The sequence below is a fragment of the Botrytis fragariae genome (assembly GCF_013461495.1).
Source record: "Botrytis fragariae strain BVB16 chromosome Unknown tig00000274, whole genome shotgun sequence".
Classification (NCBI taxonomy): Eukaryota; Fungi; Ascomycota; class Leotiomycetes; order Helotiales; family Sclerotiniaceae; genus Botrytis; species Botrytis fragariae.
The window spans coordinates 82,103-102,804 of NW_023501007.1; the positions used below are offsets into that span (position 1 = coordinate 82,103).

The 20,702-nt window shown below is 39.1% G+C and overlaps 7 protein-coding genes across 7 annotated transcripts; 3 read left to right on the forward strand and 4 right to left on the reverse strand.

Annotated features, from left to right (window-relative positions):
• Positions 1-320: 320 nt before the first annotated feature.
• Bfra_012331 (uncharacterized protein) lies at positions 321-1,281 on the reverse strand (the record flags this gene model as incomplete). Its single annotated transcript, XM_037342648.1, has 2 exons — positions 321-1,034; positions 1,192-1,281. The coding sequence occupies 2 exons, from the start codon at positions 1,279-1,281 to the stop codon at positions 321-323; spliced, it is 804 nt and encodes a 267-aa protein (XP_037187370.1).
• A 233-nt stretch (positions 1,282-1,514) lies between these two features.
• Bfra_012332 (putative integral membrane protein) lies at positions 1,515-2,749 on the forward strand (the record flags this gene model as incomplete). The annotated part of the gene is given in 7 exon segments (XM_037342649.1): positions 1,515-1,685; positions 1,725-1,919; positions 1,976-2,015; positions 2,072-2,178; positions 2,300-2,543; positions 2,555-2,607; positions 2,678-2,749. The coding sequence occupies 7 exon segments, from the start codon at positions 1,515-1,517 to the stop codon at positions 2,747-2,749; spliced, it is 882 nt and encodes a 293-aa protein (XP_037187371.1).
• Positions 2,750-8,460: 5,711 nt separating this feature from the next.
• Positions 8,461-10,675, forward strand: Bfra_012333 (putative heterokaryon incompatibility protein; the record flags this gene model as incomplete). The annotated part of the gene is made up of 2 exons (XM_037342650.1): positions 8,461-8,926; positions 8,994-10,675. The coding sequence occupies 2 exons, from the start codon at positions 8,461-8,463 to the stop codon at positions 10,673-10,675; spliced, it is 2,148 nt and encodes a 715-aa protein (XP_037187372.1).
• Positions 10,676-11,908: 1,233 nt separating this feature from the next.
• Bfra_012334 (putative transcription factor nrm1 whi5 protein) lies at positions 11,909-12,988 on the reverse strand (the record flags this gene model as incomplete). Its single annotated transcript, XM_037342651.1, has 2 exons — positions 11,909-12,721; positions 12,773-12,988. 2 exons carry the CDS (start codon positions 12,986-12,988, stop codon positions 11,909-11,911), a joined length of 1,029 nt encoding a protein of 342 aa, XP_037187373.1.
• Positions 12,989-14,545: 1,557 nt separating this feature from the next.
• Bfra_012335 (putative carbonate dehydratase protein) lies at positions 14,546-15,409 on the forward strand (the record flags this gene model as incomplete). Its single annotated transcript, XM_037342652.1, has 3 exons — positions 14,546-14,854; positions 14,910-14,989; positions 15,112-15,409. 3 exons carry the CDS (start codon positions 14,546-14,548, stop codon positions 15,344-15,346), a joined length of 624 nt encoding a protein of 207 aa, XP_037187374.1. The 3' UTR covers positions 15,347-15,409.
• Positions 15,410-15,612: 203 nt separating this feature from the next.
• Positions 15,613-18,417, reverse strand: Bfra_012336 (putative duf221 domain-containing protein; the record flags this gene model as incomplete). Its single annotated transcript, XM_037342653.1, has 4 exons — positions 15,613-16,385; positions 16,439-17,785; positions 17,862-18,336; positions 18,415-18,417. 4 exons carry the CDS (start codon positions 18,415-18,417, stop codon positions 15,613-15,615), a joined length of 2,598 nt encoding a protein of 865 aa, XP_037187375.1.
• A 1,727-nt stretch (positions 18,418-20,144) lies between these two features.
• Bfra_012337 (putative nitrilase protein) lies at positions 20,145-20,640 on the reverse strand (the record flags this gene model as incomplete). Its single annotated transcript, XM_037342654.1, has 2 exons — positions 20,145-20,561; positions 20,635-20,640. The coding sequence occupies 2 exons, from the start codon at positions 20,638-20,640 to the stop codon at positions 20,145-20,147; spliced, it is 423 nt and encodes a 140-aa protein (XP_037187376.1).
• Between the last annotated feature and the right edge of the window lie 62 nt (positions 20,641-20,702).

The following is a 20,702-nucleotide window of genomic DNA, read 5'->3' on the forward strand; positions in this document are numbered from 1 at the left end:
TCGGTCTAATTATCCAAAGTTGAAGAATGATGACTGCGGCGCGGAACAAAAATGTACAAGGTATTGCATGTTTAGATTGGATGGATAATTGTGAAGAGGCGTATAGACTGAATTTGGGTGCCATCTCTACTGGCTTTCAATCTCGAATTGATCACATAACATACTGGTCTACGATTAGTGCCCGTTCAATGCCTGTTCATAATACTAGCAAAATGTGAAACTTTGGTTCGCCTGACAGATTAGATTTAAAAGTGGGTCCATTTTTAAGATAACAAAGTTCGGTGATTCTGATTTGGAAACTATAGTCGATGCAGTCTCCATTATTCCTGCGCCTGTATACTTACATTCGTGAGCGGGTGTTGTGGGATGTTCCCCAGACCCTCTCTTGCCAATTTCTTCACCCAGCCAATACTATGATCCACCCAAACCGCCCTCTCAGGAATCATAGCATCCGAATCTAGATCTTTCTTATCGATAGTTCCCATCATCACATCGAGCATTTCGGGCCACCCCTCCGGCATAGGACTAATACGATATCCGATATTTGTCCCACAACGACCACAAAAGTATCTCGTGCGAGCGTCGGAGGATACGAAAGCCGTCAAGAACGAATCATCACCTGATAATCCTGGTCGAAATATTTCTTCGGCAGATAGCCAAGGTCCTCTACGATGCTCCTCGTCGCTATCGCCATCAGCCTTAGTTGTTGGGGACTGAGACGCCGCAGATCGACGAAGGAGTGAGGATGTAATGTAATTGATTGGTGAGCAAAGCCAAAGCGGGAGTACGGCACCCGTGGCACGGCGACAGTCGTTGCAATGGTCGATGGCAATCATGGGTAAATGGACATTTTCTCCTGATTTGATCTTGTCCAAGTAGGGGTGGAAAGGTCTGTCACCGAGAGATGGAATTTGGATTTTGTAGCGAACAGCTCGGCAGTTGCAACCACCACGAACTGTTAGTGGGTGTTCAGGAAGTGGCATCTTGGATGCGACGAGTTTGTTGACCGAGTAGTGCACCGACAGTTGCGTTCCCTTAAATAGAACAGTAAAGATCGAATTGCAATCTGAAGATAGGTTTTGGGACGACGAAAACTCTTCTTATCTACTGCAAATTTCTTTTTAAAACTTACAAATCGTTGTGCGGATATTATGAGTTCATAAGAGCGTCGTATTTCATGTAGCTGAATACCAATAGATCTGTGCATCCGCGGCGGGTATCGACACGAGAAATGCCGGAAACGGTAGGTCGAAAGTACTCTGCCTCCTCGACTGCTACCATGATATCATTTCAGTCCGCTAATTTTGAATGCTTGCACACTGTACACCAATAAGCCCTAGTCACTAACAAAATGATTCATTAAAGACTCTTCGGTCGATTTCAAGGTTTATCAATGTGCTACAAATGGGGCACACTGGAGCCTATCTCTGTTCCCTTTTGGAAGATTACGTGCTGAAGATTGTGTATTGAAACGGCGCCATTCAATCTATTGTATGTTCTATGTGCTGAAAAAAATGTCTTCAGACGGCGCAGCAGCCAGCTCGCCATCCTGCTCGATAGGCGGTCATTCCAACACCCCCCTTTTTATGACAAGAATTTCTATCTCTTCATTTGACTTCGTTCTTTCCAAGGCTGTCCTTCTCTTGCATTCTCTTCACTTCTCCACTCACACAAAAGTTGGAAAGGTTGATTCCCGGAGCTTTCCTTTTCGTCTGGCTTGCTAGCACCTCTCCTGCAAAATATCGTCTGATACACCTTCCTATACGTTCACGTTCAAGTATGTGAATGAACAAGAGGTCATTGCTCTCGGGGTCACCCTTCCGATCGTCGGTATTTTTATTGTCGGCTTGCGATTTCTTACTCGGCGTCTCCAGAATACTAAGAGGGGTGTCGATGATTGGCTAATATTGAGCGGTCTCGTGAGTCAAAGAACTTTAATCACTCTATCAAAGACGGAGACTGATACCAGCTAAAGATATGGCTGATTGGAATGGGAATATGCTTGATTGATGGTAGTTAGATGTTTAATATTACCATACATAACGTCATTTTATACTCATTCACATTTTAGGGGCCCATAATGGAGCCTTTGGTTCACCAACTCCGGCAGCACCATCGGATTTCTCCCCAGAAGAAGAAGAACTCTACACCGATCCCTCAACTACTTTTGGCCAGAAGGTATGTCGATCCAACGTCTCTTTTCTCTACAGTTCCACAACGATGTCAAAACAAACATACTTGGAAGTTCTTGGCTGTGGCTAACTTTCTTGGCGCTCCCTAGCTCGAATTTCCCTTCCAGATATTCATGATATTAGCATATGGTTCCATCAAGTTGAGCATTATTGCATTTTATCGCCGAATCTTTGTCGTTAGCAAAAACGATGCATTCAACCGTGTCTCTAAGATCTCCGCTGCCGTAATATTCCTTTGGACAGTTGCCTTTATATTCATTATCATATTCGATTGCGGTACAGCAGTCTGGGCAAACTGGGGGTCCCCACCACTGCGCAGCTTAAGTACTGTACTATTGGTTTCACCAGCGAGTACGGTCTAGCCATCTCTGATTTCCTCGTTGATATCTATGTGCTCCTTTTACCTCTACCAATTGTAAGTTGTACAACCTGTGTTCGATACTCGCTTGATAATACGAAATCGGACTGACTTCTGAACGCGGTAGATATGGAAGCTTCGGTTATCTTTGAAGAAGAAGATTGCGGTTAGCGGCATCTTTCTTCTTGGAGCCTCGTAAGTGCAAGATGAGCGATGATCTGGACAAATGATTGCATATTAACTTGAGTCACTAGAGCCGTTGGCGCCTCAATTGCGAGGATGATACTATACATCCAGCTACTCGCCGGTCTTACCAAAGATGCCGTAATAGGCCCCAAACGTAAGAAACCCATATTTTCTCGCAGGATTCAACCTTCTAACTCAATAGCAGAAGTACTCACAGTAGGCTTATGGTGGAGTATGCTTGAAGCGGGACTCTCCCTCATCGCTGCTTGTCTACCCACCCTCAGTTTCCTCTTCACACACTTCAATCTTCAAGCCACGCTACGCAATATCCAAAATGTATCCTCTCTTCGGTCAACCGCTCATACCTCTACGCATCGTACGACTCAGTCTGATCCTCATCTCAATCCATACGTTGATCTGGAGGCTAGCCAGTCGAAGACTCCTTCGGAATCTGTGACGGCCACGCCGGAACATGCTTCCCGCAATGGAGGCTCAGTTGAAGAGTATCGAATGCATGATATGTATAACAATGTTTAAGGAATGTTGAAAATGAGAGGGAGCATGTAGACCTGGAGCTTGGGATTGTTTGGCTTTGGCTTTCATCAGGCCATGAGATCTGGACGGTAGACGTGTGAGAATAGATGCGGATATCATCTTGGTGATGTTGCCCAAGACGATTTCATGATATAATATCGGGAGTGTATTTATTTTTGGTCCTATCCAGGGTTCAAAGCTACGAGTGCCTGTGTATTATTTTACATCAGAGGCCCAGTGCTTCTCATCAAGTCTCCAATTTTCAAATGGGACTGTCAAATGATAGAAGATGAAGCCTGATTGCAGGCTGAATTGGTATGAATATTCTTCACGTGTATGATTATCAGCACCATAGTCCTAGAGCTACCAGACGAACAAGGTCCCATATAAACATTCATAAAACAATACAATTTAACAAAAGTTGATTTACTAACGTGATTCATATACGAGTAAATCATATCATTAAATGAATCACTCATTTTATATACAAAATTTGTTTATACATAACTATACACTTCCTTTACTTATTGATATAATTCTTCAAAAATTTGATATATAATATTTAAGTCTATAAAAATTATAAAATTCTAATTAGTTTTTCAAAATCCGAATCAATATAAGAATTATTATTAAAATAATTGTTTTGTAATAAAAAGGGTGATAATTTAGAAATATAATAAGAATATTTATATATTAATTAGATATCTAGATATTTGTTATTTTATTATTGTTTATAGCTTCCTTCTTTTTGAAAAATATTGATTTGTTATTAAAATGTGAATATTAATAAAACCTTGAATCTAATGTGATTTTGAAGTGATCCATTTGATGATATGATCCACTCGTATATGAATCACGTTATACAAATTAAGCAAATATGAATTCTGTATTATAAAAATAAAGTTTTTAAGATTTATTATATGTTACAGGAGCTGCCTCTAGGGTCATTGTTACGGGGGTAACTACACCGTGATATGGATTATCTTATAAAGCAAGTTCGAGATGTTTTGAACGCTGTATTCGGTGTGCTTCGTCGTTGTTTTACGTAGCCTCAATATGCGCAAAGGACATTGACCATGTGCACTAGCGCGAACCTCTATTCCTCCAAGCCCTCTAAATCGATGGGGTCCTCATCCATCGCCCTTTCGCGTTTCCCGTTTCCCATTCTCAGCATTACAATTCTAATTAAGAAAGAGCCAAAAATGTCTATTCTCAGGTTATTTAACCTGTGGCCATCCCATTTCTCTCTTCTTCGACAGTTACTCACATAAATCAATACATACTGTACTATTTCCTTCTTCAACCCTTTTTCAATTCTCTTTCCTCTATCCCTAGAATTCTCATCTAGCATTGTATATAATAACAACTATAATCAAGACTTCGAGAAAACGTTGTCTTTGTGATAACGGCCCAGAGAATTTAAATCTTTAGTATTTCGTTATAAAGTAGAATAATCTTTATTAATGCATAAAAAAGCCTAAGCTTATATTAAAGAACTATAAACCCAATATTCAGAAGCTGAATAGATTTGGTTCTCTTATATTGAAAGATACTAATACTATAAAGAAAAATATCACTAATATATACCAGAAATAAAAAAGGTAAGGTAATAAATAGTATTACAACAGCATCCAACATACCGAGTCACATGATCAGGAAATCACAGGATTAGAGATTCCCACTGGATCCCACTACTCTCATCTAATGAAATACAATAGAATCAATAGGACAATAGAGAATAAAGATCTATATAAAGAAATAGATTTCATTATAATATAAAGCTTTATACTCAAAAACAATTATTAGTTTTATTATTATAGTTATAAGAATTACAATTAATTATAATCTTATTAAATTCCTATTTGAAGTCTAGTTTAAACTATCTTAAAAGATCTCTAATCATTTCTATATAACCCTAAAGACAGCTTCTATAACAAATAGTAATTTTTTCGATTTCTATTTTATAAGATTAATATATAACATTAATATATAACATTAGGTTTTACAAATTCAGAAATGAGTAAGACTAATGAGTAACTATTTGAAAATTTAATAAAAAGGTTATAATAATATTTCTTTAATATGTCTATAAAAGTTATAAAATATATTGTCACGGAGATCACCGTCTTATATAATATCACATAATTGAGCATAGCACTTCTCTAAAATAACTACTTATATAATTACAAAATATTCTTTTATTATTAATATTAGTAAGCCCTATTAACCAAATTAAACAACTCTATCACCCGATTCAAGTATATAAAATAAATATAATTCTTATAATTATACCTCAAGTCAATCTGGTTTATTATTATTATATATACCCACTTCCTAATCAAGGTGACCAAGTGACATAGCTATCCTCTGTGATATATATATATATTCAATTCTGTATATTAATATCTACTTTAGTTTAAATAGCTTTATAATTGAATCGATGAATAATATATAAATATAAATAATATAAGAGAAGTTTGTAAGGTATATTAGTATATAGTAATTAAAAGATATTATTGATTATATTACTGTAATATCTCAATACCATTTTAATTGAAAAGTTTAATTTGAAACAAAAAAAATCGATTAACTTAGTATTAAGAGCAGACAACCTTATCCTCCTTCTTATTTATTACTAAATCTAGGATATGTTTATCTTTTTGATTGAAAATCAATATTTAGCATTTGTAATAATTATATTTCTTTTGATATATATTGATTATCGATCTGCCGAGCTAGTTTATATAGCTAAGGGAAAGATTAGTGATTATTATCAAATATATAAGGATATCAATTGAAATAGTAGATATAAAAATTTGAATGAGACAAAAGATGATAATTCTTTATATAAGAATCTAAAGTAATAACCCTTATATTAATTAAACTTTTTGAAAACTAATTTAAATTTTATAATATTTTTATTATTAAATATTATATATAAAACTTTGTTAAATTCTATTAATAAATAAATGAAGTACACGGTTATATACAGACGAATTTTGTATGAAAAAAGGAGTAGTATAGCAGCTGATATAGTGCATGTAATAATAAACTACGTTATCTCTTAAACATTCATCATTGCACTGCTGCCATCACTTCGAAGGTAAGATTGAGACTATTCTGGCCTCTGCCATATTCCCTCAATCGGAGATAGATGGATAGCAGTCCCAACTTCGTTCTATGAAAACTTTCATCTCTTGACTTTATCTGACACATGCTCAATAGAACTTCATTTCCGAACACAAACTGTTGTTGTGTTAAGTCCATTCTGCCAAGGCTGGGGTTTGAGATGAATGTCCAGGTAGGTATCCACTGATAAGCCGTCACTATGACTCGAACTACAAGGTAGGTAATTCAAATAACCATGTAGTCGCCCCAACCCTAGTTGAAAGATATATCACTTTCTCTAAATCGCGCCATCAGCCCCTGCCCTCTTCCAAATTCTACCCAGCCAAGCCAGCAGTGAAGCAGCCTCGAGCCAGCAACACTTCTGCCGCCTATTTCCAGGCTCCATATTGTTTCTCCTTTCTCCATCACAATTTTGGTTTTCCTTACTACTTTAAATGTACAAGCAACGACCGTCACGAGTGTCATTTACGCGGCCATAATTACAATATCGAATACACAGAATCAATTGTATGGAATAAACCATAGAAAATCTGTATAAAAAACGAAAACAGTTATCTGGCTTGTGGTAGCTCATAATATGTTTTTTAGCAATATCCTCCCTCCCTCTAGTTGGACTTTCCAAAAGTTAATGAAACCTATTAATAGAGCGGCTTCTTCAGGGTTGGGAGGAATTTCCGGGATAGTGGGAAGTTTGTAAAAAATGCATAGGCATGCTGGGCTTGCAAATGTTATTGTCGGTGAAATAATCCTTGCACCCATGCTACGATGCTATTCCCATCTTTCTTTCCAGATTCACGAAAAGACTAACTTATGACTGTAATACATTTATCAAATATTGACAGCTGTTAAATCGATCTCAATCCCCGTGAGCTTTATAGATATAAAAGAAAGTCTTATCACAATAATAATCATACAATTTTTGTTTAGGTCTTGCACTACGCTCCATTCTTTCATCGTCTATACTATACCGATTCGGTTCCAAAGCCCGAAAGATTGATCTCCAGTACTCAGATACCATAGTATACTAACTACCAAACAAACCCATGTGTCAATGTAAGTGGTAAGGCACTCTTCATGCAAAGTCATATCGTTCGATGTAATTAGCTAAGAAAGTCACAAGAATAGGGATATCTTTTCAGAGATTGATTGATGATGATTTAACGTGGTTTATTAGTGCATGGCCTATATCAGCATATGGCCTACTTCAAAAATGCATCAAAATTGAGCTTTTTTAATAATCATATTTTAATAACTAATTATTATTTTCTTGATAAAAAAATTATTAAATAATAATAAAAAATCTGCTCTTTTAAATATATAGTTTTTATATAAATTTTCTTATTATATTTTTAAAAAAAGTAGAAACTGTTATGATTTTTGTTATAAAAAAACTATTTCTGTAATAATTCTTATATTAATTCGAATTTTTTTAAAAAAAGCTTAGATTTTTGTAATATATTTATATTTAAATTTTATATATTTGGGTTTTAAAAAATTTAATTAATAAATAAAAAAAGTATACAATTGTATATAAACAAATTTTGTATATAAAATAAAATAGACAATATATTGATATAGGCTATATACTGATAAACCACGTTATAGCTTTTTGGAAAGACTAGATTTGTAATCAAAGTTTTCGAGGACTTTATGAATCGTTCTTAGACTGAATTCTAGTAATAGCTTAGGAGATGATAAGTTCTGTATTATATAGATAGAGATAGTCATTATAAGATTGAGTGCTTTTTGTTGATATTTATAAAGCAAAGAATTGTCGAAACTAAAGCAGTGTGAAGTGTGAAGAAATATTGATGAATGAGAAACTAAGGGAATAGTTGTATTGTATTGCTTGGGATTAGGATTGTTATCAGCCCCCTTTATCTAAATCGGTTATTAGCAGTCAGTTGCGTCACTGCGAAACCCTTGTATACTGCTCAATGAGCTAAGCCAAAATTGCAATTAATTTGCTTAGCCTCAATGGTAATTATTTAATAGATAAGGTCAGTCTCCAAGTCCACATTATGATTTCTTAAGCTTATAGTCTTTTCCTACCACAGAAATATGCTTTGTAATGTCTGTCATGATATCCATTTTAAGCCAAAATTACAGTTGACGAGAAGAGAGAAAATAAGTGTCATAGACCCTGAAGCCTGGCCGACTGATGACGACGATAATGAATGCTATGAGGAACAACTTTCTGATGATGACATCAACGAAGCACTAGAAATTTCAGGTCTAAAGGGTGAACTGTTTTATTTTCATCATCCCAATTTGAAAACGTTACGAAAATCAGCAGATAACGGCTGTCCTTTCTGTTATCAACTTTACAACTTGCTTGAACAACACATACTTGAAGAAGCATGGGCGAAAGAACTATTTGATAAGAATGATTCTTTGGAAGTCTACCTTTGCTATAACCCTCATGAGAATGAGATTTCATCTGAAAGAGAACAGGATTACCTGGGAGCTCTTCGTGTAAATCTTGGACCTGAAATCTTCGTCTATCTGAGATTAAAGGATCAAAATGGTAGGTGACCTAGACTTGTAATCTATCAACTCAATTTTCGTATCAATACTTATTTTCTTATACTTAGTATATATCACGCAAAAATACTATGGCAATTCAACCACTGGATCTACAACAAATTTCAGCTTAGCAGCTAGATGGCTAGAGGATTGCATGAAGAACCATACGCAATGTTCTGCACAACTTCAGATGAATACAGAGCTTCCTCTCAGAGTTCTGGATGTTGGGGAAATAGAAGGATCGAAACGGGTATTTCTGTCCGTTGGCAAAAGGGGTAAAAAGCGGTTCGGATCCTATGCAGCGCTTTCCTACTGTTGGGGTAAAGAAACTATACCTCCCCGACACTTCACAACAAGTAGGAATATCGAGACCTTGAAGGAGGCTATCGATGTTTCAAATCTCCCAAGAACTCTCACCGACTCTTTTCTTGTATGTAGACATTTGGGTATTAAGTTCATCTGGATCGATGCCCTATGTATTATTCAAGACGACCCAGATGACTGGAACGATCAAGCATGTCAAATGAGCCATATTTATTCGAATTCAATACTCACAATAGCTGCTGCTATTGGTGATAACAGCCAGGCCAGTCTATTCGTTCAAGATCCACGGCGAATCTACCCTACTTTGCTGAACTTTCAGTATACAACCGATGATGGAACAACTACAAGAAAAACGTCATTTTCGTGCCTTGACATGGCGGATAAGCAATGGGGGCACTTAGACACACGCGGTTGGGCTTTCCAAGAGAAATTTCTACCTATCAGGACTTTAAGATTTTCTAAATCTGGAATGCATTGGATTTGTGCTTCTAAAAATGCTAATGAAGGATTACCTATGGGGATGAAACCCTCAAATAGCAAAGCAGACTATGATCATTATATAAGAAATGATAAAAAGTGTCTTCCTGCAAGTTCATTGGACAATAGGCAAAGATATTTATGGTGGTATCAAGCGGTTGTGATGTATAGCCATCGAAATTTTACCCATGAGTCCGACAGGCTTATTGCACTATCTGGACTAGCATTAGCGTTTCAAGAATTACCAAATGACTATTTCTACGGGTTATGGAAATCAGACATAGCGTACGGATTAGCATGGAGCCTTTTGCCGAAAAACAATGAATCCATCCAAAATACCCAAAATACCCAGTCAGCATCATCATTACCTTCATGGTCATGGGCATCAAGGCCAGGTTACCGAATTGTTTATCATAACCCGGGTATTATTCCAGGTTGGGATTCTACAGGCGTAGACGAAGATTACTTAGACACCTCTGTAGTCAATTGTAGGAAGTGGGAGTGGGAACCATATCAAAAATGTCTGTTTGTCGAGGTGTCAAAGCTGGTACCTGAAAGCTCAACTAAAGATTCGGGTGGTCTGAATTCAAATGGATTATTAAGATTACGAAGTTCACTTCTGAGAGTTCTATTATTGGAACCAGTCAAAGATTTAGATTGCCCGAAAGAGAGATTTTTTACGGCATATAAGCTCACGGATTACTCGTCATCCCAGAATGATAAAATAAGGCTGATCAGAGGCAAAGCATCTTTTGATGAGCACTTTTGTGTGGCTGACGACTTATATATACTACCGCTTTTTGGAGTTCAGAGTTCACCTGATAATTGCTTGTTATTAAAAAAGATTGACAAAGGAGAAATGATGTTTCGAAGGCTTGGGTTTCTGAATTTGTGGGAAGGCAAAGACAACTTCGTTGACGAAGTACCTGTGACCCTTGTGCTTGTGTAAAGCAATCACAGTGCTAATATAATCAGACCTGAGAAGTTTTGAAGCATTATTGTTGTGTTATACTCATAGATGATTTTTGTACATATCATTGAGGTTATTCGGTGTCAACTTGAATACTAAATTTCGTTAGAAATATATACAAATAATGAAATTTAATAAATTGTTCCTCAAATAGACAACCTTGGTAGGGGCTTGGGAGAATAGTTAGAGGAGAGGCTTTAGAGAATACTGGCACTGAGATCTATTCTTGAGGTGTTAGGGGGCTAGATTAGCTAGTTATAGGGTTAGTGATGATTGATTGATCGATTGACTGAACCAGAATGATAGGTTCTTCGGTATTCTGTATTAGTCTAGGACTACGTAACATAGCTAAAGAAAAAAGCTCTTGGCAGTTTCTATAGGATGGCAATACTAAATAAACACTAGTATACAGAAAAACAGTAATGGTAATAGGAGTACAACAACGAATGTTGGAGAGCCATACCCGACTCTACACGTACTACCGCATGTAGAAAGCACGTTGATATAATAGCTGCCTTGGACAGCCAGAAACGTTAACATAGTGAACTTGATTCATCCTAGAATTTAAGGATATGCGCATCCTGATGAAACAAAATTCACTTCTACCTGCCACGTATGTTCTGTCCCCTCGTCTCCCCGATCATCATTCCTTCAAGCTTCCAGTTTCATATTAGAACTACCCCTCCACCACCTCCTGATCTAGTATCTCCATAGCCTCTTATACTAATATATCCTTTCGCAGTCCCATAGACTGAGTCACGCCACGAAAGCACTTGCATTATTCGGAAGTCATAGATAGCCCTTACTAACTGTTCCTGGACCAAAAATTCGGCAGCCTCTCAACTGTGTTCGGTTCACTCTTCACCATGATATCCAACCTCGTTTCGTCACTCCTGAAGTCTTCACTCATAAATTCACCACTGTAATAATCGTCACAGGCCACACAATTTTCTAACCTTGATGTAGATAATTACTGAAGTCCCAAAAGTGATGCTCAAGTCATCATTCGAAGCTACTTAGCAACAGGTCAGAAAAGGTATTTGAGAGTGATACCAGGGTTTTCAAAATGACCAGAATGTACATCACAGAAGCATGATTGATACCAGTATCAAATGGAATACCCCAATAACACAATAAAATTTCTAGCCCATCATACATCATGAGCCACCATAGGTTTTGCCCAATTCCACGCCCTCACCAATTTTCATAACCTCATAAACTCCTTCTCTTCCATACAAACATCCCTTCATCCTTTCCTGCAAAACTTGGCATTGCGATCCTACAAGTGAGCTCCCAATCACTCATCTCTTTCTGAAACCACTCTTCCATACTACAGTCGCTAAATCCTGTGTATCGATTCGCGTTTTGTGTTCCGACTGCTACAATTGTATTCCCTTTATAAGCGTTCAATACCCGTTTCGTAAATGTCCCAGCTGTAATCATGTATACCATTAATAAAACTTTGTTCTTTCCTCCAGCATTCTTCCTCAAATATTCCATCCCATCTGCCTTTTCAGTATCAGGTATCCACATATTTCTATATTCACTTGCCATGTTATCAACAGCGTTGACCTTCACCTTCATTCGGCGTAACATATATGTCCAATATCCACTTCCACTTGCCATATCAATAACTCCATCGGCTTTTGACTCTTCCACAAGTTGAGATATTATGTAAAGCGAATCGTAAGATGGTACGACACATCCAAAATGATGGTAAAGAACAGGAAGAACAGGATGAGTCATTTTTGCGGCCGCAGGATCCGCATAATGTGCATCGGGAAGTGGTCCAAGGAAAGATACCATCCGACATGTATGGGCCCAGATATCATAGTATGGATTTATGTGTGCTTTGGCTTTCGGTATCTTATATGAAGGAGCAATTCGGCGAGATTGGAGATAATTCGCAACCCACTCTCGAGGTGAACTTTTCTTTGCGTTGGAGGAGAACGCTACTAGAGCTTTAGATGTATCGGTCTTGGAAGAGAATATCGAAGTATAGGCATCGATGTCTGCGAGTGGTACCTTAGAAGTCAGTCAACATCAATCTACAAGTTGTGAATAGAAATGGCCTACCTGAACAACCTTGCCATGATCTTGGTAATGATACTTTAGTTTTCCCGTACTAGTGGTTTCTTGAATTTGTGATAATGTCATGGCGAATGATTCGGCGCGATATACATAATTATCATCGCTGGATAGCCCAAATGCCTCGAATATCGTTTTGGAGAAATCATCTTCTTTGATTCCACTCCAACCATCAAAAATCTCATCAGAAGAGGGAGAGGTCATCGCGGTAAAAAGATTGAGTGAATGGCAATGAGGAGTTGAAGTTTTGATTGAACTTGCGAATAATGTCGCAATAGCGTAGAAAGCCCCATCATGACAAATTTCAATCTGAAGTACGGCTTTTAGTTCCTCCAATGTTTGTGGCAATCCGTTGAAAGATCCTTCACATCACAATGGACAAGAAAGGTCAGCAACAAATGGGCGACGATAAGGTAAAGCGAGAATAGTAAAGAGGTGAGTTGGTTTCACAAATGAGAAATGTCTGGGTACCTAGGTCCAGTAATAATAAATTTTTTCGACTTTCAGTGAGGTGAAAGTAACTTTGGCACCTACACCCCACATAGTTCTTGATGCACAGAGTACGGAGTACAATCTGTCACACCAGCAATCACATCTTCACCTTCATTATCAAATACTTCTCTTCTCCACTCAGATCTTTGAAAACGAGTACTTAGCAGACAGAAAGAGCATCCCAATGTTCAGTCACCGAGCAAATTGGAATGTTTCCCGGTGATCTCTAGATATTCTATTTGGTTCATGATTGAAAAGAAGACTAGTACTTTACCCCGCGAATTTAGCCCCCAACTGTCGTGAGTGTCGGGTGAGTCCGCAGGTTCTCTACTTGAATAACTTCTCAAAAACATTAATGCGGTCGAAATAACGCCTAAGCATCTCTATCTCTCCCTAGTAGTGAGAATATGAGAATCAAGCTGGAAAACCTCATAGCTTTTGATTTGTAGTACCATCATATCTCCCTACTATGAAACGCGCTTGGTGGTGATGGACAATGGCATCACAGCCTTATGTGCTGCTAGAAGCACAACACTCATGCGGTCGTATCTGTCGCTTTCTTGGCCTGTTTTATCCCATCGAATTTGCATGATTTCAGTTCTTTCTAACAATTGATCTCAGTGGCCATTGTGGAGTGGAGCTTCCAGGTGGCGACACAATCAGCTTCCCCATGCATGAAGAGCGAGTTAGTCATGTACGAAGTAGGGCGGAAGGAGGTTGATTATTTATCTACCGTCTGCATGAATTTCAGGCTATATCTTCCCATATTTAAGCTGGAAGCATCGACAACACAGATGGTCGTTTCAGGCATCGCTTTGTATAGCCCACTCTACTTTGGGGACTACACTACTCTCCTACTGTACTCTGTTCTGCTCTTCCGCCATTCTCGAGGCAGATCTACACAGCCTGATATCGTTTCTCGAATTGCTTCCCAATCCTACCATATATATAATCTAGATTCCATTTTTCCAAAATCCCCCATCAATTCTACTGGAAGAGACAAAAACAAGCTTTCACTAAGCTTCATACTGCATGCTATGTGGCGTGATTTTTGTAACAAGTCACCCCACGTTAAGCCGCTAAGGACTCATTTTCATGGACTAACCTTTTCTAAACATTATGAATCTCCACTGTCTTGTGATCACTTACCATTGCATATACATTGAGAACTGAATGAAAGTAATAATTTTACATTCTTTTCTCCCTCTCAGAAACATTGATTGAACATACATCTTCCAATCAAACTTTTAACCAAAGAAATTCGTGAAAATGACAATTCCACTCCCCTCCCTCCGTTACTCTGTTCAATCTGTTCCAGCCAATCTACTCCAATTCAACAGTCCATCAACCTCTTCTCCACCGTCGCCTCCACCTTCCCGGGACTCAACTACTAATGCCCAAGAACCAAAAGAAACTGTACTCTGGATAGGGTGTTCTGATTCCCTGGTATCAGAAACTGATGCTCTCACCAATGTTAAGAGATCCGAGATTTTCGTCCACCGTAACTTAGGAAACCGTGTGAGCGTCGGAGATACAAGCAGTGGAAGTGCAATTGAATGGGCCGTCGATGTTCTAAAGGTATGTTAAAGCCTGCTATATAGTGAAACTCGAATGCTAAAGTCATCGGTATCAGGTACAACATATCATAATATGCGGCCACTATGATTGTCATCTGCTTGAAGAATCAGAAAGTGATAGTAACAACTGGTATCGGTAATTCTCCCCAATACTGCCTAGACATACTCACGTGCCACCTTTCTTCCTCAACCTCTATATCACCCACGCTCCATTCACTTCTGGTCCTATGGCAACACAAGTCCCACTAACACATGCAGTGATATCATCCAACTTCATCAAGAGTCCGACGCACTCGAACCACCTGCTCAATCACCTCAATCACGGAATCGTCATTTCACGGAACTTTACGTATTGTCTGAAGTAGAATGGTTAAGACAGCAACCTAGTGTTCAGCGAGCAATGAAGGAATGGGACTGTCAGATTCATCCCTTTGTCTATGACCGGGATCAAAATAGCTGCGTAAGATTGGTACCAGAGAGTCAGATGAAATGAGTCATTCCGATTGGGAAATGCAAAGTTGTATAGATGGTTGTAGTTTCAGACGAGGGATAAAATTATAATTAATTACAAAACATTATTCATGCGCAGAAGGCGCAAGCAAACAAGCACAAACAATAATCATTTGGGTATGTCCATCTCCTCCTAACACAAAACCTCATTATCACACTCTTCCAAACCACTTCGCCCACCATGACACGCCGTGATATATCCATGATTCCGACCATACATGATATAGACCTGGGTAATGCGCTTAAGAATCAATAGTCGATTCTCTTTTCCCGAATTGGCGCCTGCAATACTGTATCTTGATTCCAGACAACCTTCCCCTTCTCATTGAAGGTTGAAAGCTCGTCACTAATTGGGATTATCCCACTGGTTGCCTCAACCTCGTGTTGACTAATGCCCATTTCATCCCTAACAATCCACAAAGTTTGAGGGGGGCTTGTAATGGCAGGATCAAGGTAAGCCTGACTCTCAACAGCTTCCTCATACGATGGAAGCTCCTCGCGACTAGTCACAAATTTCTTGGCACGCGCGTGTGATTTGAATTTTCTTGGATCAAACAGTTTTCCAAGCATCGCGACTTTCTTGGACTTCTTGACATCTTCTCCACGACCTTCGGATTGTGTGGGTGGGAGTGCAGACTTGGTATATTCGTGAGTATTGTTTGATGGCGTCTCGAATAAAGCAACTTGATCATCACCATCAGTGGACCTTGGAAGGTACATAGTTAAAGGCTTCAAAGCATGACGCATCACAGCATGGTAAACAGCCGTCAGGAAAATAAAAACGCCCATAAGAACGATTGGACCTATTGTCGTATTAATGGCGAATAGACCGAGTAGACAGACTTCGGAGATGTACACTCCGACCATTAATTGTTGCAGAGCTTTAGCATACGAAGATCCTCGAGTATCGACATTGTTGGAAAGAACGAAGAACATATTATAACGGACGGCAAGGTAGACGATTGCGAACCCAATAGTTGCAAATCCGAGAACAAGGGGTGCGATGCAAGAATAAGAGATTGCTAATTTATTGTTAGAAATAAACATTCTGTGTGTCAGGACTGCATGAACATACCAATAACTCCTAAACAAGCAAACTTCGGATATAAGGATCCCCAACCGAGACCAGCCAGTGTAATGTATCGATTGTACATTTTTCTTGGTGACTTATCGAGGAATTTACCACCAATGGTTAACATGACCAGAGCGCCAACGTTGATCAAATTTCCAGCTGCAATTCCAAGACCTTGAACAATGATGTAAGATATGAAGAAGTTGGAAGCTTTTGGTAAACTTTGAGCGAGTAATGTGGTAGCTGAAGAGGGATTCGCAATGATTTCGGATACCACAGCTGCCGCTCCAGATGAGAATGTGGTGACCAAGAATACTTGTATGACTTGGAATGCGAAATACCAATTCTGGCATTTAAGTTCCACAGCCGGTGTTGTCACCTCACCACTGAGTTTGGCCATCCACCTGCAGACGATGGGTACCAAAGCCATCAGGATTGATAATGCGACTGAGGGAAGTAAACCAGTGACGACACCAAGAATAACACTTGGGATATCGTTAATGAATGACAAGAAAGGAACTTTTTCAGTCAAATAGTTGATGTTGCTGATAGCACCGACAACAGCAACAGGAATCGACCAAAAGATAATCATAGCAGTCAAGAATGTCGCAGTAGCGATCACCCTCATCTTTCTCTGTGTTTTCTTGATTTTGAGGTTCTTCCAAATGACTTCCTTGGGTTTGACTGCGATAGCTCTTGGGTCCAACTTGGTTGGGTTCTTTGCACTGAATCTTTGGAATGCATAATTGGCTTCAAATTGGGATCTGAATTCAACAAAGGCAGCAGGGAGTGATGTCCCATTTTGGCCCACTACAGTTCCCTGCTCCTTTTCGATTTCTGGAATAAGTTTTTGAAGTTCGTTTCGAGACCAATCAATGGTATCGACTTTCTTTCCGATCAACGGTATCTTCCCTAGACGATGCGATGGTCGATCTGTCTTCTTCATCCATTCGGAGACAAGTCCAGCTTCGGTATCCACATTCTTTCGCGCTGGCTTTGGCTTTCCTTTCTTCTCCGCCTTAGCCCATTTCTTTTCCCATTTAAGGCGTCTATCATTTGCGGATTTGATCATTTTAATTTCGGCATTTTCCAGCTTCATTGCATCGGTATCTCGCTCTTCTACTTTCTCCGTGAGCTTCTCACAATCTTTAGCCATCCATATACGAGCAACAACAGCATCTCCTCCAAGAGCCTCCTTTAATGCTGATTCATTCAAATGTTCCTGTGGGATAAAGGTGAAGAGGACAGTCTTGGATGAAATTCTCGACGCATTGAATGGGGCTAACATATAGTTGTGCCGAACATTGATAAAGAACATGGTTTCTTTGGTGATCATGAATATAACGAAACCTAAAATTGTCAGCAGATTTTCGAGCAAACGTGGGAGAGACCTGAAGAACGAAAGACTAGTACAAGGAATACTGACTGAGGAATATCCATGCAACAAATGTATGGGCATAGTATCGATTCTTATCAACTACATTACTGAAAGACAGTATATCAAGCTCCTTCTGGCCACCACCACCAGTCGCGTTGACCGGAAATAAGATGGGGAAAGTTATACAACAACCAACAAAACATATCTTGGTCAACAATCCGAAGAATCGAAGGTAAAAGTAACCATCAAGGGATTGATGGTCCAAGACATGTTCATCTGGAATACTTCTGAAGGGAGCAAGCCAGCCAAATTTGCTATCAGATAACCGCGATGTCCTTTCATCCTCGCGAAGTGTTGGTAAGAAGGTTCGAGGTTGGTAGACGCGTAAATATTTTGCGCGAAGGACCAAGAAGCCAATGATGTATACCACAGCAAGAGCGGCGACAGGTATCAAAGTAGAAACAAGACTGGATGCAGAGCTTGATGTAGTAGTAGATGTTCCAGATCCTGCATTCTGAGAAGACTATAAGATTGTTGAGTTAGCAATTGCATATTTGACCCAGATGCATAATGTAGAGTTGAATAGGAACACAATACTGACCATCTTGAAGGCAATTGCAAAAGCAAGTGAAAAACAAGAGTCTTTTTGGCAATGCCAGTATTTTTCTATGTATGAACAATTTCTTAAGAAGACTTTTAATCGTGATGTGATATTGATGTGGATTGAAGTAGACAAATAACTAAACCAATTTTTTTCTCAATTCAATAATAACAATACTGAGCTTCGTCACCCCCGCACTCGCACTTGCACGATCTGATTGATTAACTTCAGACTTGTGGTTAATTAGACCGAAAGACAGGATCAAATCGGTTTCTTTGGACAGAATTTGTTCTGCGGTGGGCTAGCTGATTGGGCACGGATGGCACAAGTGCAGTGTGATAATCGATAGTTAATTTCAGGTTGAAAATAATATAACTTGTTGTGCGCAATCTCCTACTCCGCATGTACTTTGTACTCTGTCAAAGTACTACGTAGAGAAGACCGAGAATAATTGACTTACATCAAACCAGTGTTAGCCACATCGCTACATCAAACATCATACCCTAGGTAGTGTCCTAGGTAGGTACTCCGTACTAGGGATTCAGCTACAGATGATTTCATGTGACGTAGCCAAACTTCAAACACTTGATCAAGTCCTTGATTTTCGGCAGAATTGACTTTGAGGCTAACGTACAATTATCCAGGCAATGAAAAGTTCCAAGATAATCTGATAATTTAGCTGTAAAAAAAATTGGTTTGGAAGATAACACTTTGTGAGATTTGAAGAAGTGGCAGCAGGTACGACTGGTGAGTTACTACGTAAGTGGACGCCAAACGGTATATTATGTTTAGACAACACCAAGACCTGGCTTCCACATTCGGTAATCTTCCCAATAATTGACTAGCTTTACGAAGTACAGCTTCGTTATGCCAATAATTTCGATGTGCCGAACCCTGTTTGCAAATCATACAAGGATAAACACATCTAACGGAGCGCGATCCTTGCCTAATTTGAGATTATGGGCGTCAGACATGCGATACTAGATCTTCAAGTACCATACCATACATATTCCTTGCCTTTCAGTGGTCCATTACACAAACGAATATACGGAACATCGTGGTTCATGTAACACGGTGAGGTCAGGAATGATCAAGAATAACATGATATTGCTTGCTATGCTGGCTACGCCATAAAAGATTCTCTGGAAATGGACTACCCATGACTTGCATACTCTGATCTGACTCATCAACGGTGAGCTTTGGGAAAGAGTACTTTTGTGGCTGGTGAACCAAGTTCGAGCCACGTAAATTGATAAATCGCTAGATAGATATCTTGATAGATCTACTACCCTAGGAATAGATCAATGTGATTATCCTACCCTGAAAATTATACCACATGCAATAGATTAAGATGTGCCAATACATCCCCGTTGCTATGTTAATACATCTTGCTGATGCCATCTACGGCCAATATCAAGGTGGAGGGCTCAGATCCAATCCTTCTACTGTAAGTTTGAAAGCATCATTCCTTGAACTTGTTCGCAGGCCCTATAGCAAAACTTGAAGATTTTGACATACCTTGAGGAACTTCCACCGACGTCCAGATTCAATCTGCCCCTCAAGCTATCTTCAAAATCAATGTCAACAGAGAGTAAACCATTATCATCTTTCCATATCGGACCGGCAAGAACATCACCCAAAGGCGAAATGACACACGAACCACCTCTACATACGAAACCAGATGTAACCTTTTTGTGAGTTTCTGTGATTTCTGGTGTTCCTTCTATCCTCTATGGAAGCTCAATCTCACAACCATCATCCGTTAGAATGGGTTTTCTCCTTGATTTAGATTGAGCATGCCTATAACCATCCGCATGAGCATCGTCAATAGCGCCGTCATCTTTATTGTTTCCAGCAATCCAGCTTGGAAGATTCGATCTCTTCATAAATTGATTCGCACTTAATACCACGCATCTACCCTCGCATGCAATTGTCCGCATCAATGGTAGCCAGGTATCCTTTGCATCTGCTGTGGGGGCTAAATATAAATTGACGTTTTGGCTATAAAGGGATTGACGTAATAAAGGCATGTAGTTTTCCCAGCATATCGCAGCCGCAAGCGTAAGTTTCACACCTCTGATCGTGGTTGTAACCGCTCTTAATGATGAAGGTTGACCTTGGCCCCACATGAGCCTTTCACTGCCAGTCTATGTCACCATTAGCATTTGTTGCAGACGACCACTCTTCCCAAATAATGACGACAAAGAGGAAATGTCATACCGGCATAACCTTTCTCCTTTTTCCAATCATTCCAAACTTTGGACAAACATACACAACACCACAATATA